At 42.8% G+C, this 18992-nt stretch overlaps 1 protein-coding gene across 1 annotated transcript in view; it reads left to right on the plus strand.

Annotated features, from left to right (window-relative positions):
• Positions 1-18521, plus strand: part of PHF24 (PHD finger protein 24) — a 19662-nt gene extending 1141 nt beyond the window's left edge. Inside the window, exons 2-8 of the mRNA XM_011381451.2 lie at positions 11983-12364; positions 13035-13220; positions 16373-16451; positions 16760-16965; positions 17306-17466; positions 17732-17827; positions 18160-18521. Coding sequence (XP_011379753.1) covers positions 11987-12364; positions 13035-13220; positions 16373-16451; positions 16760-16965; positions 17306-17466; positions 17732-17827; positions 18160-18256 — 1203 coding nt within the window. The 5' untranslated portion in view covers positions 11983-11986 and the 3' untranslated portion in view covers positions 18257-18521. The remainder of the gene's footprint in view (positions 1-11982; positions 12365-13034; positions 13221-16372; positions 16452-16759; positions 16966-17305; positions 17467-17731; positions 17828-18159) is intronic.
• Positions 18522-18992: the final 471 nt, after the last annotated feature.

Raw genomic sequence — 18992 nt, forward strand, 5'->3', positions numbered from 1 at the left:
TGGAAGCCCCCCTGTGTGAACGGAGACTTCCAGGGATCGCTCTGCATTTGCTGCCATGGGGAGGCCCATGTGTAGTGTACCATCCCCAGAGAGACCGTCTGTGTAACTAGGGAGGGCAAGGGAAGACCTGAGGGGAAGACCCTTTAAGAATATAGGGAGTCTCTGCAGCCTTTGAGATGGGGAGGACCCCTATATAAAGACCTTAGACTGCACGCTAGAATTGCCGAGAAGGAAACTCTGCCTGGGGGAGAGAATGCAGCCATGGGATCCAGGCCAGGAGTAACTTGCCATGTGCCCCAAAAGCACTTTGGCCTTAACCCCCTTTAATGCTCAGTGTGCCCTAACTTGTGTCCCTCCGGCGTGATCGAGAGGCAGAGGCCTTGTGGGGCTGCTGCATTTGTCCACTGTCCCTCAGTCCCTCCCCGCCATTACAATTTATATTTTCAGTGGTAGCCTGTTTGGCTGCAAGCTGGATTTTAGGGAAGGCAGGAACTTCTGTAACAGCACGGGGCAGAAGGGAGGGGAGGACCAGTGAGGCCTCCGAAGCAAAGAAAGGAGATTTGAGCCCCTGGGTTTCACCATCAGGAAAAAAGAAGTAAACTCTGGTGGACTAACTTACTCTGGCAGGTCCTGTCAAGAAAGTCCTTTGAAAAAGGGAAGGATATGTAGGATTATTGAGCACCAATGTGCCAAGTTCTATAGAGATGTTTAACATCTTATATAATCCTTACAACAGCCTTTTAAACATTAGGCACTTTAGAGATTTAGCAATTTGCCCAAGGTCACAAAGCTTGGAATCATAAAATCTTTTTTTCAGTTTATTTGGGAAAAAGTATCAAGGAGAAGCAGAAACAAGAATGTACGTTTTTAAATGTCGCATTAAGGTACCAAGCATAGGGCTTTCCTCAGTATATGTTCAGTAAATGTGATGGTTAAATAAGTGGATGAGGACATTTTAACAGGTACTGAGACTGCTGCAGGAACTAATTTCCACTGAATCTCCAGATTTCTGGGTGTGTCGTCCTTCAGTGGCAACCTCATTGTAAAGATGCCTCTGAGTGGCTCTGGACTTAACTGGGAGAGGCCTCTGGGTGTGGTCTTTGATAGGACTTGCTCCGGAGAACTAGAGGAACCCTTCAGAGGATGGAGCGTCCTGAGACCACCCTCTGATACAGAATCCTTGAGGAGGAGGAAGGAGAGACTAGCTCACTTTTAGGAAGCATGATATACCCTGTCCTGTGGCCATCTGACTGTATGCACCAGCAGACATTGGTCCACAAATAACACTCAGGATACTTTTGTCCAAAAGTGCCTCTGCATGAGGAGGAGGAGGGTGGGAAAGGTGCAGAACCAAGGAGGGCTTAACATTGTCTGGGGAGTGCAGAGGGCCTGCATGAGACAGTGATGTACCCTCATCTCGCCCCCTCAGCTGTGGCAGCACTTTCATTCCACCTGAATCCCAAGAGTGTGAATTGGGACCAAGGACAGACTCTAGTTTCTTGTCCAAGAATGGAGTAATGAGGAAGCTAAGCAATGGAATTCACCACAGAGGCTTTTTGGGAGAGCTTTCCTATTCCCATCCTCCCTTCTTCCATCTAGCCAAACCTAGTGATAGCCTCCTTTAATAGAAGTGGCTTCCTTGGGCTCCTTGGGTTACACAGTGAGAAGAGAGATCAGGCTTGTAAAAAAACAGAACCTGGTTTATCAATTGTTAGCTTTTGTTTTTAACTCGATTACTGCTTGAAGCATGGGTGTGGCATCTCTTGGACAGCTCAATGGAGTAAATTGATAAAGGTTTATATTGGTTAAGAACCATCCCATTACAGAGTTGTTTATAATGTCCTTTCAGTACAGACCCTTCTTATCTGCTTAACACGCCAAAATAAACAGGGATATATATTTTAAAAGAAAATCAAAAGAAGCAAGCCTGCAAATATGATCTTTGCTCCAATTCAGAGATTTATCATTGGGGTTTTATTCCTAAAGCAGTCTTTTCATTGCGGGCTCTTGGTATTGAACACCCACTCGTGACCCTGGAAAAATTGCTAGATGCTCCCAAATATTGGACCTTGGGTATCACCTCCTAAGAATGCTAACTCTTTACTAATCACAACATAAGTCTGCAAATCAAATCATTCCAGAATGGGTGTGAAGGATGTAACCAGGTAGCCTTAGCAATAACAGCCACAAAAAAAAAAACTAACAAAAATGCTCTCTCCAAAGAGAAATAAAAGGGAAGACAATGGTTCACCCATTTGCACTTGAGTGTATATCAATATGTGTGGATTTTTCAGCCTTCAACCTTCCACATCTTATCTGACCACATTGTTGTGATTTTCTTCCACCCACATTTGCCATTTTTTGACGGTGCTTCCTCTTCCTCGATCATGAATAATAGGACCTTCCCCAGCCTATTTCCCATACTCCCTATATTTTTTTCCCAGTACACCTGTTCCTAAGTGGATCATATTTATGCAAATCGTTTCCTTTATTTTAGCTACAGAATCTATTATCTTCCAGTCCCACAAGCTTTTCTCCAGTAGTGCTCTTGGTTTTTGCTACCTTCATTTCCCAAATTGATTTATTCATTTCTAATAGGACTTTGATCCACTTTACCCTTCAATCTTAATGATCAAGTTCTAACAGGAATCGCTTACCAACTTTGGACCAAGAAACCAAAACCATCAATGTCCAGCTGGAGACATGATTATTTTTTCCTTTATAACATCCCCCTCCATCCTTTTTCCCCTTCCAACAATCCCCTCAGAGACCCACATACGCTTACTAAGTGCTACCTACTTGCCAGGCACTATGCTAGATAAACACGAGAGTTCCTTGCCTTTGAAGAGTTCATATAGAATCAGTCTGCATTTCTCTAATCATTTACTATAAAAAATAAGAAAAATAAGGGGAAAATTACAACTTTACAGAGTATCCATAGGAATCAATGTAGAGTATGCCTTTTCCCAGGCATCACTGAAAAGCAACTGCTATTTGTGCCTCCATCTCTGACAGCCATATTCTTAGCCCCCCTGCCATTGCCCTGCCCACATTACTTTTGCCCATATGCGCTGAGTAAACTGGCCACACTCTTGGCTTCTTATGATAATCATGATAGTACCTTATATTTGGATAACATGTTACAGCCTCCGAAGAGCTTTACATACATGATCTCTGGTTTAAGAAATGTTTCATCTTACTGGAGTTCTCTCCCTAAAACAACAATATGTAGGTTGACTGGCTTGCTTTCTCTCTCTCCTTTTTTGTTTCATTTCTTTTTTTCTTTTAGCCTCCTAATCAGGCTCATGGGTCTCCTTGAGGGAAAGCCCCAGAGATTCACTACAATCATCACTTAACCAGCTCTTAAGCTGTGAAGAGGAGTTTCCTGTTGGGTCCAAAGGCCAAGCAATGCACTCATTGGTCAGCCCTGGGACTTACCAGGGCTATCCTGTTTCCTGGCCTCAGAAAATCCAATTCTCTAGTGTTTTTTTCTCCCTGAAATCCAAATTTATATTTCCTTCTTAAATATTTTAAGCTTACTATCTCAAACCAGTTCTTTGGGCTGATTCTTATGTGAGGGCAGGTTTCCTTGCCTATTTCTATCCAGCACCCGGCTGGCTTCATACCATCTAAGCCATGATGGAGTCCCCATATAGCTCCATGCCTTGGCATGTGCTTTTACCTCTTCCTGGAATGCTATTTGCCCCCCCTATCCACTGGGGTAACTCCCACTCATATTTCAAAATTTAGCTCAAGCAACACCTTTTTTTTTTAATCCCACACTTATGCCCCCTACACATGCACATACTCACACTGCATTCTCAGGCTGAGTGAAGTTCCATTTGTCATTCTACCAACAGTTAGCAAGTACCTGATTTGTGCCTGACACATAGTAGGCTGCACTCAGAATATATTTGTAGAATCAACAAACACGTAAGTCATGGTAATTGAGGCGTAATAAGTGCATCAAATGGGGCTGAATTTGTGCTTCCGGGCCCCAGAGCAGAGAACAAGGAGTGCCTCTCCATCTTGCTGAAAAGCTCTGCTTGCTAAGTGCAATCACACCAGCCAGTTACTGATGGTGTGCTGTTCCTTAACTGTTGCTCTGCTTCTGTGGGAAGCCAACACTGTAGCTTTTCAAGAAGATTCATCCCAGGCCCCCAGAGGCTAAAGATCATGCTATAATTTTGTTCTCATGTATATTAGAGCTTTGTAGGCTCTCAGTAAATATTAAACAACAGCAGTGCCTCCCTCATGCTTCATTTTCTTGAGCTGAGTACAAGAAGACAGTTTTACTCAGTCTTCAGCCCTTCTGCTCCTTGGAAACCCTTAAAGAGCCCTGTGCAGTTGGGGTGACTATGCCTTCCTGGACCAACTAAAGCCATTGCTGCTGTGCTGGATAAACAGAGGTGAATGGAGGAGGACAGGGAGGTACCAGGTAGACCTCTTCAGGGTCTGTAGACATGAAAACTAAAATTAGTCTGTATGCTACTGCCAGGCAACAGAATGGCTGACTAGGAGCAGGCTTCAAGAGCACTGTGGTGAGGTTCCTAAAGCAACATCTAATCACTGGAGAACAACCAGACGATTTCGGGCTTGAATTTCTTCAAAGACCAGCAGTGGGTAAGGGGACTCTTTTTGATGTTTTTTGTTTAAAGTTTTGAGATTGATGCTGATGTGCACAGTGAGCTTAAGATCTGTGCTGTGCATTCTGCATTTTTTAGATCCTGGTTCTACTTGTATTTCAATACTTATGGCCAGTCATCTTCTGTGTTAGGTATGTGGCTTTCTCTGAGGCTCTCAGGCAATCTTTCCAGCACATTCTTCATGGAGCCACTTGTCAACTGCCCTGAAATTTTTCACCTATGTGCGGATGCTACTCGTGCTACATTTCTCTAGCCCAATCTCAGTTCATACTCAGCCTAGGAGGGCTCCCTACATATGCCCTTATGGCAACTGCCCTCCTATGGGCCAGGCCACCATGCCACAGGACATAACATAAATGCAGGAACCCATTAACTTTGGTAATATGAGTCTCTCTTTTCTTATCATTGTGGTTGTGGACACTGGCTAAACTTCCAAATTCTGTAGCTCTCTCCTGTTGTCAAAGACATCACCAATAACTACTGTACGATTACCTGTTCTCATCCCTGCCAGCCCTAACTCACCACCAGTCAGGGTCTACCTTTGGGAAAGAAGAGTAGATGTGATGAAATGAGCTGGTGACCATGCAGTTTCTAAAACTGAGTTTTGAAGATTTAGTTTGATCAGTCTCTAGCCAACTTCAGGGAAAAGAAAGGCTCCTGATACCGTAATCTCAAACCTTTATGTTGCCCAGTCATCTCTGCAACATTCATTCAACAAAGATTTATAAAACACATGCTCCATGGAAGTCACCAGGAACCATATAGATTTTTTTCCCTCTTGATCTCAGTGAAAAATTGGGATTCCTTTTTCCACTCATTCAACTTACTCTGGTTGTTTCCCCTGTCCTCCGATTCAGAGATTTTCTTTGCCTTATTCCTACTTAGGGAAGCCTCATACCTCCAAGCAATCACTTTTAGTTGTTTCTGAGCCTTTTCCAAACAGTTACCATTCTCATATCAAGAATCATCTGAAAGCAAGTAAGACACTTTACATTTCACAGGTCCAATGAGGAGATTCCTGCCCCTTAGGAGAGATATTCCCCCAAGCTCATCACACCTATGAATCTTTATAGAGAAGTTGGAAAGAAAGGTCCACTAGCTGCCTTCCCTTCCTTATTTCTCTACCAGCACCCGCTGTGAAGCAACCCCTCCTCCTCTCACCACTTTTCCTTTATAAATAATCCCACTTCATTGTAAGCATGTGCTCTGCAGAAAATGGGTGTGTCTTGCGCACACACACATTCCAGGCTGCCCACATATGTCTTAACTGCCTGACAAATACATCTAGAGTATAGACCTCTCTTACCTGAAGGAAGCATCTGGTTGTCATATATTTTCATTTTCTCCAGATCATATAGTCAGACAGCACTATTCTATCTTCTATCTTATTGTCCTTCTGTCCTTCACCACCACCTGCTCCTGCCCTCTGAAGTTTTTTCCAAGCCATCCCAAAATACCAGAAATTCACTGACAGTCACATCGTTCTTAGGACAATGTCTTGTTATCCCCCTTTCATCCTTGTTAGAGAGGTAGAAAACCCCAATTCCACCCACCAGCCAAAGAAGTAATCATTAGGTATAATTTATGGGATCTTTGCAACTTGATTTCCTTTTAATTCACTCTTCTTCCTAGGACTTCTTTCAGCACAGGAGGGGCCAGGTTTTCTCACCAGGCATTTGTTTTTACCCATCGCTAATCACTACCACTTGTTTCTCTAGAAATTAGAGCTGATTTTGTTAATTTCCCAAATACCCAAGGTGCACATCTTGGATATTTCAGCACACTTGCTTTTAATCAAGATGTCTTTTGTATACAGGTTTTATCCTCTCCATTAAGCATGAAGATTTTTAGCCTCACTCTTGAAGCCTAATTTTGTTGAGTCCTCACAGTTTATCTCAAAATCAAAGCCATGTCAATTCAAAATGACTTGAGATCTTTGGATTTTGATGGTTTCTTTTTAATAGTTCAGCTCTACATTTTCTGCATTATAGGCCTAGAAAATTGAACCATCTCATGTAAAAGGAATAGCAGTACTATAAGATCTTGTGGTCAGGACTGAAATGTCTTTTTTTATTTGTTTTTATGTTTGTTTGTTTGTTTTGCTGATGGATATCATCTTCAGTCTTCATTGAAATGTCTTTAAGGATAGGTTCCCAAAATCATTTCAATGACATGATTAACAGTTGAGATAGCTTAATAGTGATTCTTGTCATTACTCAGAGAGTAATGGTTGTAGCAGGACTACAATGTGTTTGGGAGATGTTAGTTTGCTGATGCACTATTAATGAGTTGGTTCACTTACAGAGTAATCCCCCTAATTGGTTGGCTTTGTTTAGAACTCTTATTACATTATCTGAAAACACCAATAAGAACCAAATGCATACCATTGATTTTCCTCCAATGAATCATTCTTGAAAAAGTTAATTTTCTATGGTTATTCCAGGTTTCCAGATTTTTTTCAATCTGTGCCTTCTCTGACGAACCTAAATATCTTATGATTGCTCCCTAAACTTCTGATATAGCTTCTGGGAGAGGATTTCCCCAAACTATTTAGAGAGCTAGTACCTTCTGTGTATTACCAAGAAACAAGAAGATATATAAAACTGTTGTTTTGTAGTCTATGTTACAAAAAAAAAGTAATGGCTTTTAATATTTGTTTTCCAAACATACATATGTATATTATAACTGATATGCTTTTTCAATCCCCCTCTTCTTGAATTTCTTATAGACACCTCCCAATTGCCCAGGATCCAGCCAGTTCACCATTTAAAAATTATTACTCTAGACTACATATTCCTGTTGAGGAGGTTTTCACCTTTAAATCACTATAAATATTGCTCCAATAAATATTCTTTTAAATATGCTCATAGGTCAGAGGATCAGCCTCTCAGAGTAGGGTTTTCTTCAGTCAAGGCATATTAGTATCTGTCCATCTCTGCTAGAACTTCCAACCACACAGATTCTTAAAACAAGATTGAGACTTCTGTTCTTAAATCACTCCAGCCAAGAGGAAAGCTTACCTTATATACCACAATGTTGTTCTTGTCTCTTTCAGTTAACTGTCTGTAAATCAAAAGACAAAAGTATAATTCTTTAATCAAAAATGTATAATGATCCTAAGACTGCATTTTTTAAATTGCTGGTCCAGACCCGTTAGGAAGTCATGAAATCATTTTAGAGAGTCACTATCTGGATCGTTTTAATGAAACAGAATAAAGAGAATAGAAAACCTCAGGGAGTATCACATATAGTAAAAGTAGGATTGTTTCACAAAACTTTGGGTTTAGTTACAGATCTATAAACATGTGTTTATAAGTACATGTGTACAGGGTCATATCATAAACTATATTTCTTACTATGAGTCAGTCAAAAAATTTGAAAAACATACTACATAAGGTTTCTGAGGAAAACACTGGCCTTAGCAATAGTGATTGATCTTGAGGAAGGTCTACAGTGAAGGGTTGTGTGTCAATTTTGCATTCTCCTTTGTGTGATGTGCCAGTCTTCTCATTGCAAGATGGGGACTTGCTTTCCCATCTAACTGGAGAGCACACCTGGTGTTAGTGAGGCATGTGGGCAGTGTGGGTAGAATATAGGCCCTGCCTCTTCAAGAACCACACCCCGCCACCCCGGGTCCACAGCCTCAGCAAAATCACTAACATATACACACTCTCCTCTCCACCCCTAGCCCCACCCCACCCAGGTTGAATACCCTCATAAGGTTGCATGGACCTAATATGGAAAAGAACATGAGCATTCTAAATGGTTAAGACTACATACTCTAAACACACTCATGAACAGAAGCCCAAAGCAGGAAAGCAACGTGTTCTTTGTCACAGAACAGTAGATCCAGAACTAAAACAAGTAACTAGATCTCCAACCCTAGGACTTTTTTTATATATATATAAAAATCTTTTTGTATATACAAAAATTAATTTTTGTATATACAAAAATTAGAAAATACAAACCAACAAAAAGATTTTTTAAAATGCATTCTATAAAAATTAGATCATAGCTTAAGCATTTTTGTACCTTGCTTTTTTCATTAGTATGTTCCTATATTTTGAACACCTTTCTATGTCAATAAATATATCTTTACTTCAATATTTTTTATACTGTTCAAGTCTTCCATTGTACCATAATTTAGCCATTCCCCTATTTCCAATATTTGTTTGCAATTGGGGAAAAAAAGGAATTTTTAAGTTACAATTTCTTCTTACTTATCCACTGGGGAATGAACACCTTAAACAATTTCCTGAATTTGATCATCAGATATTTCCTTAACAAATCTCTTTTGCCACCACCCTGTAAAAGACAGTTACTTATTCAAAGTGAATATTCCTTAGCTATATACTTTAATTTTACAAACAGACTTTACAAATGGGGATAATGGAGCTTTACTTTCTCACTAGTTTTTAAATTAAAAAATACAGAGTAGGGATTTTTGGTAACAGTTGATGGCAGGGCAAGCACCCAGGCAAGGTAGGAATTTGTACCACTGTGGTGCATATAAGAGTTGTTTCTGGAAAGAAGATGTAGCTGTCATCAGAAATTATATGTGTTAAGGCTTTATTAAAAAATCAAAAAGACTTCTCCACAATTAATTGAGAAATGTTTATTAGGTGTCTGTTCTCTTCCAGGCACATTACGAGGCCGTGGAGATAGACACTGTGCAGGGTGAAAACAATCTAATAGAGGAAACTGACATTGATCAAATAATCATCCTATCGAATATGTAATGACAAAGATAAGTTCTCTAGAGCAGAAGAGCATGGTGCTATGAGCCCTCGGACCTTGACTGGAGATCAGTGGTGACTTCCCCGAGAAAGTGATTCTTGGGCTGAGCTCTGACAGATGAATAGGTACTAGTCATATGGGAAGGAATGTTCAGAGTTCTCAAAAAATAGAGGGAGCATGGCAAACTGACTGAAAGAGGGCCAGTGTGGTTGGAACACAGAGTAAGGAAGGGTGGCCAGACCAAGCAGAGCTTCACAAGCCATGGTACAGAGCCTGATTTGGAGGACTTTACCTTGAAAGCTATAGAAAGCCATTGAAAAGTTTTAAGCAGGGGATAACATAACACCTGAATATTCCACAGACATCTTTAATTCAACATGTACAAAATCCAATTTCATTGTCCCTCTTTTTTATTCCCCACTTTCTATAAATGGCAATACTGTTCTTCTAGCTAGTTGATTTAAAACTGCCCTCTCAAGAAGTCAGACAGAAAAGACTGAATGAAATACTGTATGATCTCACTTATATGTGGAATCTAAAGTCATCGAACTTATAGAAACATCCAGGGGTTTAGGGGTGGGGGAAATTGGGAGATGTTGGTCAAAGGGTAGAAACATTTAGTTTAAGACGAATAAGTTCCGGGATCTAATGTACAGCGTGGTGACTATAGTTAACAATATTGTGTTGTATACTTGAAAGTTGCTGTAAGAGTAGAGCTTTAATGTTCTCACCATAGCAACATAATTATGTGAGGTAAAGGATGTGCTAACCAACTTTATTGAGATAAGCATTTTGCAAAATATACATGTATCAAATCATCACATTGTACACCTTAAACTTACACAATGTTATATGTTATTTATATCTCAATAAACCTGGGAAATAAATATACAACTGCCCTCTGTCCTTTTACCCTTGATCAGTTATCATTTTATTTCTAAATTTCTCTAATTCTATTTTCATGGTATCAGATAGATTCAGTCAGTATCATTCCTGCTGCCGCCATTTCAGTTTAAACCCTCTACCTCTTACCTGGACTATTATGGTAGCTTTCTAATTGGCCCTAACCTCTCCTTCTACCCCTTATCACCTTTTTCCCAAAAGAAATAGAGAGTAAATTCCTACCCATCATTCAAGATCCACTTTGACTCCCAATAGTGTGGTCTCATCTTCCTTTAGGCACTTCCAGCACTTTGTCTTACTCTTCTTTGAGTTCTGATATTAAGTAGCTTCAGTGGTGAGACTGTTTTCCTGTCTTCTATTTCCTATGAGTGGTTAGTGCCTTGCACATAGTATCGTTCAATAAGCCTAGATTATAATGGATTGAAAGAATGGCTAAAATGGACTTTCTGTTCCACTTTACTTAGAACAAGCATTCCCCAGCTGAATTCCACTAATACCCCTTAGGCTAGGAAATAGCAGAGAGCTTTACAGTGTGCCATGTCATGCCCTCACTTTCTAATGCTGTACCCTTTTACTGCAGAAGAAGAGCAAGAATGATGTTACTTTGTAAAGCATATGGACTTTTCTTTCACAGTTCAGAAAATCAAAGCAGAAAATGCGGGAGTGACATTAATGAAGGCTTAGAAGTATAGGAAGCACCTTAGAGTTTGTAATGGGCCACTTATCTCTTGTTGGGTCTGTTGATAGAAAAACAGACCTATAAAGAGGCATAGTTACTAATTAGAGAGGCAAAAGAGTGTTTGTGAACTTGACCACATGAATAGGGCGATAGTTTCCTGATTGCCCATTCAGGAATCCTCTAAAAATAGGAGTTCATTCACTCTGACTCAAAAAGTGGGCATTTGATGTGAATTATCTTGGCTGCATTGTGTGCAGCGCTTACTGGAGGAGCTTTACTTCAGTCAGAAGTCTGAAATGTGTTGCTGCAGTCTTGCTTTAAACCTTGGTCATCTTGTGTGGCAGAAGAGAGACTACCTCAAAGTAGCAGAGGTCTTTGAACTCTGGACCTAATTGGCTTTGGGACAGGAAGGAACACAGAGATACCAATTCACATTTGCAGACTGCTTTCCAGTCTCTAAGCACTGTTAAACCCATTTTCTTATTTTTATTCTTTATTTTTTAAATTTATTTATTTATTATGGTGACATTGGTTAACAAAATCCAATAAGTTTCAGCTGTACACTTTAACAGTAAGGCATATATATATATATTTACACTGTGTGTTCACCTCCCATAGTTAGATTTCTTTCTGTCACCACATATTTGACCCCCTTTAATCCATCTACCTCCCCTGCCTCCTCCCTCCCCTCTGGTAACCACTAGTCTATAGTCCATGTCCATGAGTCTCTGTTTTAAACCCATTTTCGAATGTTATCTTCATGATGGCCCTGTGAAGTGCACTAGGAAGATAGCCCTTATTTCAGAGAGGGGAAATCTAAAGCCACAGGGCCAATCAGAAGTACAACCGATGTCTTCTGACTCTTTAACAGTTGCTCTCTCCACCCCACCACTAATGAATTCCAGAATGGAAGAAACTATTTAATAGCACTTGCCACTTAGGTGAAAGCTTGAAGCTGATTGGCTCAACATGGTCAGCCATTGGCTGAGTCTGGGCCCCTCTGCTTTTTGTCCACAGAGCCATGGGGGTGTTGATGTCCAAGCGGCAGACAGTGGAGCAGGTACAGAAGGTAAGCCTGGCTGTGTCTGCCTTCAAGGATGGGCTGCGGGACAGGCCTTCCATCCGACGTACAGGTGAGCTTCCAGGGTCCCGCCGTGGGACTGTAGAGGGCTCTGTCCAGGAAGTGCAGGAGGAGAAAGAAACAGAGGCAAGCATTCCAGTGCTCCAAGAAGAGAGCAGCATCTACCGTGTAGCCTGGGAGAGGCTCCGAGATGGGCGTGGAGTGGAGCCTGAGGAGTTTGACAGGACCAATCGTTTCACACCTCCTGCCTTCATTCGCCCCACCCGGAAGCTGGATGACGACAAGCCTCCAGATATCTGCTTGGAACCCAGAGAGCCTGTGAGTGTCCAGTTAGGGCAGATATCCTCCAGTCTTAGACCTTCTGAGGACTGGGGAGCAGGACAGGGAGGCCTGGGTGTGATTGAAGTGGGATCCAAAACCAAAAAGTTGGAGTTGACTCCAGAACAATTGAGTTTCTTCCACAAGAATAAAAATGTCAGTTACAGCCTAGAGCAGTCTTAGTGAAAGACTTGAGGCAATGAGTAACAAGGAATGACACCATGGCAGGTCTTCTGCCAGCCCTCCCACCTAAGGGATAGTACTACCCCTTGTAGGGGGCATTTGGAAATTTGTGGGATTGGGGGGAGTTTGGGAATGTCACAGTAACTGTGGGAATTGCTGGTATTTGCTACTGGTATTTGGTGCCAAGAAAGCCAGGATGCTAAGTGTCCTGCAATTCTTGGGACAATCTCTCACAACAGATGAATCTTTCTAAAAATGCTAGTAGCATTCGTGTTCAGAAACATGAGGACTGAGCAGCTGGAAGAGCCTGCTAGTTCTTGCCTTCCAGAGAGAAAGTGCTAGTGCCTTAACACTGGCTTCACTTGGAGTTTCTCTCTTGGCTGCTCCAGAGAAACTCAGCCCCATATGGGTAGCTTTGTGCTTGGTGGTCGAAGATCTTGCTGCCTGTGCTTATACATTTCTGCTCATTCCTGCCATCTTTCCCCAGGTTGTCAACGATGAAATGTGTGATGTCTGTGAGGTCTGGACAGCCGAGAGCCTCTTCCCATGCAGGGTCTGCACCAGGGTTTTCCATGATGGCTGCCTGCGCCGCATGGGCTATATCCAAGGGGACAGTGGAGCAGAGGTGATCGAGATGGCCCACACGGAAACAGGCTGGAGCTGCCACTACTGTGTGAGCCTGGATTCCAGGGACGGAGGGCTGCTGCACTACAGGGGACTTGGCACTTTTCCTGAAGGCCCAATCTTGGAACACTGGTTTCTAGGCAGTGACCTGAAGAGTTTTCCAATAGTAGATACAAGGGTCCTAGAGCTAGGAGGAGCTTTCTTTACCTCAGTACTACTGACATTTGGGCATAGTAATTCTTTGTTATGGGGGCTGTATGCATTGTAGGATGTTTAGCAGCATCCCTGGCCTCTACCCCATTAGATGTCAGTGGCATCCATCCCCTGTTGTGACAACCAAAAATGTCTCCAGATATTACCAAATGTGTCCTGGGGGAGCAAAATCATCCCCATTTGAGAACCACTGAACTAAAGGACTGAACGGATAGGATGAAGCCTAATTACTCAAAAGTAATTCTGCTTGGAGCAGTGCTTTCTCTGATAGTCTGTAGTTGTCATTTGTTGTATTCATCTGAAAAACCAACCTGAAATCATAACCAACTTGCTTTCAGTAGGAGTTGATTCTGTCACAGGAAAATTTCTTACTTCTAAGATCCTCTCTTGGCCTACCACCTAACTCTTAGGAGCATTTGTTCTTCATTTCTGAAGTGATTCAGAACTTTGCAAATTATATATAAATGCCTATCATCTTTCAAAAAGACAAAAAGCCAGATTCATATCCATTTTGCAACACACCTGAATAGAATTCAGATCTTCCTTTATTGATCTGCTATCCTATAGATATCTTCATTATAAACTGATTTCAGAGTAACAGGCATCTGCTTCTTCTTCCTACTGCCTAGAACTAGAGATGTACCACTTTCTAACAAATAAGGTACCACTTTCTCTATGGCTTGTCCATAAGACTAAAGTACAGAACAGTATTTCCAGCCACTTGAACATCTTCCCCGTCTGGTATATGCCACAGCAGATCCTGCTTTACAGTCTTCTCTAGTCACCACCCCTCCAAAAGCCAGCCTTTTCACTCTCAGCAACTTTGTAGTGTTCTGCTGACGTGGGCCAGGGTTGAGGGTGTCTCCTTGCTAATCCCCAGGAGTACAGGGATCCCTTCCTGGCTTTCTGTCACATTCTCACCAGCATTATCACCACTCTCTACCAGACTTTTTACGAAGGTTTCTTTCAGGCTCTTCCCCTTTCTTTCCTTCCCTTCACGCCAGGCTTCTTAAAAGGACTTCATCATCTCCTTGTGGCTCATAAACCACCTATACTTTGCTTTCTGCATCCATCATTCTGCTGAACTGGCTCTTCTTAAGATTACCAGTGACCTAATTGTCAAGTCTACTGATCTTTTCTCAGGCATCTTCTTACTTGACCTCTCTGACTATATATGACTTACTATTGTCCCTTCTTTTTTTTAAGGTTCAAATATTTTTTTATGAGAAATATTATAAAATATGGGAACTAGAGAAGATAGAAAATCAGTAAAATCCAATCATACTTGTATAATCTTATACATTACCTCCTACATTGTACGACTTTCTTTTCTTGGCCTCCGGTACTCTCTACCAATTCTCTTCCTGCCTTCTTCTCTGACCATTCTTTATAAGTACTCTTAGTTCATTTCTTGTCCCAGTCCTCAGTGCTGGTGTCCACAGGGTTCTATTGTTAACACTCTTCCTTTATCACTGTACACTCTCCCTCTCTGGGTAACTTCATCTACTTTAATGGCTACAGCCACCATCTAAACATTAATCATTCTCAAATCTGTGTGTCCAGACCTAAATTTCCTGTCTCTTAGACTTATATTCATCTCAATGTCTCATATACTTCATACTCAGCATGCCCCCAAATGAACTTATCTTTCTCCCAAAACCTATTCTCCTTCTATTCCTTATCTCTGTGAGTAGTATACAACCCAGCCACACCCCCAGTCACCAATTTCAACTCATTCTGTCCTTCATCCCTCACATCCAGTAAATCAACAGGTCCTATTGGTTCTTCCTCCTAATATCTCTCAAATCTCTCCCCTCTTCTCCATTCTTATGTCTTAGTTAGCTAGTCATCTTTTCTTATCTGTACTATTACAGTAACCACCTAACAGCCCTCCATGCCTCCAGACTTTGACCCTCTAATCCATTCTCCACACAGCAAAGATCTGACCATGGTACCTCACACTTAAAAGCCATTTAGTGATTCCCCTTTGCCCTCAGAATAAAGGCCCAGTTTGAAGGGCTCAATATAGGGCATTTGAGGCACTTACAATGAGGCTTCTGCCTACTTCCCCTCCCTTTTATCATTCCTTCCTACCCTACCCTCCTACACACACACCCACGTGCGTGCACGCATACACACTATACTCCAGCTACGTGAACATCTCACAGTGTTACACACCATTGTGCCCAGCATATACTAAGTGCTCAGTAAATGTTTATTGAAAGAGTGGTTTGAGTTCTTTATGAAATCCACAAATGAATATTCATGAAATGTCTGCTCCTGTTCCTTGCTGGTATTTTAGGAGAAAAAATAACCTACCAGAAAGAATCTTTGGTATTTTAAAGACCATAAGGACTATAAACAAAATAACATGTCAGTACTCTTTTTGGAATGAAACTTCTATGGCACCACAAAAAAAAAACTCATTTGGTTTTCAGAACTTTTTCATGATGGCATCTCTTTCGAAACCATTTCGGAGTTATTTAAAGTGATACAACCCACTAGGAGCAGAGTTAGAATTAAACTTTTTTTAAACTAAAATGCTCTTAGCACAGTCTAACACAGCAGCCAAATTCATAAAATGGATAAAGATGAAACTGCTCTGGTAGATGGAGCAAGGGATTAACAACTCTTCCCATTTACTAGCCTTCTTCTCCCTTGCAGCAGCTTCCTAAGGCACTTCCAAGGAAGCCCTAAGGTATCTCAGAAAATAATTTAAAAGCCATTATTTTAATAAAAGGGACTAGGGGTGGAGTCAGATACCTGGATTCTGGGGAAGATTCTTCCCTAGAGTTAGGCAACTCTAAGCAAGTCCTTTCCCTATCTGGGCCCTCAGTCTCCTTGATTGTAAATGAGAAGCTGGGATTAGATCATAGCAGAATTACCTTTCAGTTGAAATACTGTTTCCATTTCTCTTCATCTTTGGCCTTTCTTCCTGGCCTGTGTGGCCACTGACTCAGCAATTTTTATTTATTTATTTATTTTTAGGACAACCTCAACTTGCTATTAACTGAGGAGGAAATGTATAGCCTCACCGAGACCTTTCAGCAGTGTAAAGTCATCCCTGGTAAGGCTGGATGGTGCTGCTGGACGGAGAGGGGCCATGATGATTTTTCCTTCATACTTTCTAGGATGATCCATGAAAGGAGTATTCTGGAATTTGGTGGGTAGGGGATAAATAGGCCTGTTCCCAAGCTGTTGGCCAGCAGGGGCACCCAACCCTGGTCACAGCCAGAGTTATCTTGGCTATGGGAGACAAAAACTCGACCAGAGCTATGGATGTGGGGTCTCTGGAGGGTACCCTAGAGGTGAGTAGAGGTGCCCCAGAGGCTGAGGAAGGATTGGGCATGGCTAGCATGTGGTGCCTCCCCACAGATTGCTCCCTGACTCTGGAGGACTTCCTGCGCTACCGCCATCAAGCAGCAAAGCGGGGGGACAGTGACAGAGCTCTAAGCGAGGAACAAGAAGAGCAGGCAGCCCGCCAGTTTGCAGCCCTGGACCCTGAACATCGAGGACACATAGAGTGGCCTGACTTCCTGTCCCATGAGTCCCTCCTACTTCTGCAGCAGTTGCGTCCCCAGGTGAGGGCCAGCTGGGGTTTATGTCCTTGGCATACTGAGTGGCAGAGACCTGGGAAGCATGCTGGGCAGGCTGAGGGAGCACTGGGTACTGTCTGCGCAGGGACCTAGGGAAGGGCTCAGGTTCCATCCAGTGATATGTGACCCAGTGCCTAGTGGAGAAACTGCTCAAGGAAGACTGATTTGCACTGCCCCTCACTGAAAATGTCAGTGCTACCAGAAAGGCTCTAGGCAGCTTCAAAGGGAGGTTGCAGAGGTGGTAATGGAGATAGGATTCTCTGTGGCTTTACAGTTTACAAAATATTTTCACCTCCAAGATCTTAAATTGTCTCTTCTTCCCCAGAACTCTCTGTTAAGGCTTCTGACTGTCAAAGAACGAGAGCGAGCCCGAGCCACCTTCCTGGCACAGGGCAACGGGAGCACCATCAGTGAGGCAGAGTGCCGCCATGCCCAGCACTCTTGGTTCCGCAAAAGCCTCCCAGAGACTCCTTCCTGCAGTGTCAGGTCTGCTCCTTACCTATCCCTGCCCCCACTCATGTACACTCCTCTCTTTTCCATGCCAAATGGCCCTAGATATGAAAAGAACTTCCCTGTTTCTCCTGCCAACAGCCAGGAGAGGATTCTTCTGTGCATTAGACAGAGGACAGTGACTCCTATTGGCCGAGGCATAGAGCAGCCTCTGCTCCAAACTCCATCCAGAGCCATGAGTTCACCAGAGTTTGGGATGGGCCAGGCTTTTCACTGTCCCACATTTTCTTGTGTCCAACAGTGTCAGCCATGTAGGTCCCATAGCAGACAGCAGCCCAGCCAGCATCAGCAGCAAGAATCAAGACAAGGTCCTGCTGCCTACAGAGCATGAGTCCAGGTGAGTGGGACCTCTTCCTCCAGCTGTCTGTACCCCCAAGTCCCCAACACATACATATAAGAGAGGGCATTGCCCGTTGTCACCCCAAAGTAGCAAGTGTCCACCTGAGAAACTAGGCTCTGGGAATGCACATTTGATCCCATAGCCATAGAGCCAGCCAGCTGAGCTGGTCTGTCAGCTTGGAAACGCAGCTGCCCATAACCATGTCAGGCACAAGACAGGGCTTCCCTGAGTTTTGTCTGGCTCAAGTTGTGCTGTCACTGGGATCAGGTCTCATGAACCTCTGGGCTCTGCAACCAGCCTCACAAACCTGTTCTTTGATTCCACTCCAGATTTGTGGACTGGCCTGCCTTCCTGCGGGAGAATGTCATCTACATCTTGGCTGCTCGCCCCAACAGCGCAGCCATTCACCTGAAACCCCCAGGATAGCATGGAGCAGAGAAGCTCGGGAACAGTGGCATTCTCTCCCTTTCCTTTCTCCCTTTCCCCCACCAACCTCCGGTACTGAGACTTAAGAGGATAGAGCACTCCAGCATCTCAATTTGTCACTAAGCTTTATGGCACTGAAATTACCATTCCCCTCACAACAGAGGCAGTAAATGCATCACCACAGGGAGAAGCCCTGGGAGCTGTGGCAGCACCCACTCCTGGACACACACACACACATGCACACACACACACATACTTTCACATAGCTGGGACCCACCACTACACACATATATGCGTGCACACGCACACACTAACACACACACACACACCTGCTGTGCATGCCTTCAGACACCTGTTTCTTTTGTCTGAAAAAGGACCAAAGTTCCTTTGTGAAGCCCCTTGTATAGATGAACAGATCTCTACTTACCCTTTCTATTGGCCAGTTCTGATCCCAATAGATAAGACTCTAGCCTGATTTTTAATAAGGGGGCATATTAGACTCACATATTTTCCTGGAGATGCTGACAGGCTCCCTCTTTCCCCATAGAAAATCTCTTCTGTGGTGAGCCACTGTTCTGGTAGGTGCGTGCTATGTCCCTCAGGTGTATTGGGGTACGAAAATGGTTGAAAACCACCACTGCACTTCAACCCATTATTTAAATTCCAATTCCTGGTAACAGAAGGCAACTAGTCAGTAGAGTCCTAATTAGAAAAGAGAGAGGCAGCACCTCTCAGG

This window comes from Pteropus vampyrus, unplaced genomic scaffold, assembly GCF_000151845.1.
Source record: "Pteropus vampyrus isolate Shadow unplaced genomic scaffold, Pvam_2.0 Scaffold436, whole genome shotgun sequence".
Lineage (NCBI taxonomy): Eukaryota > Metazoa > Chordata > Mammalia > Chiroptera > Pteropodidae > Pteropus > Pteropus vampyrus.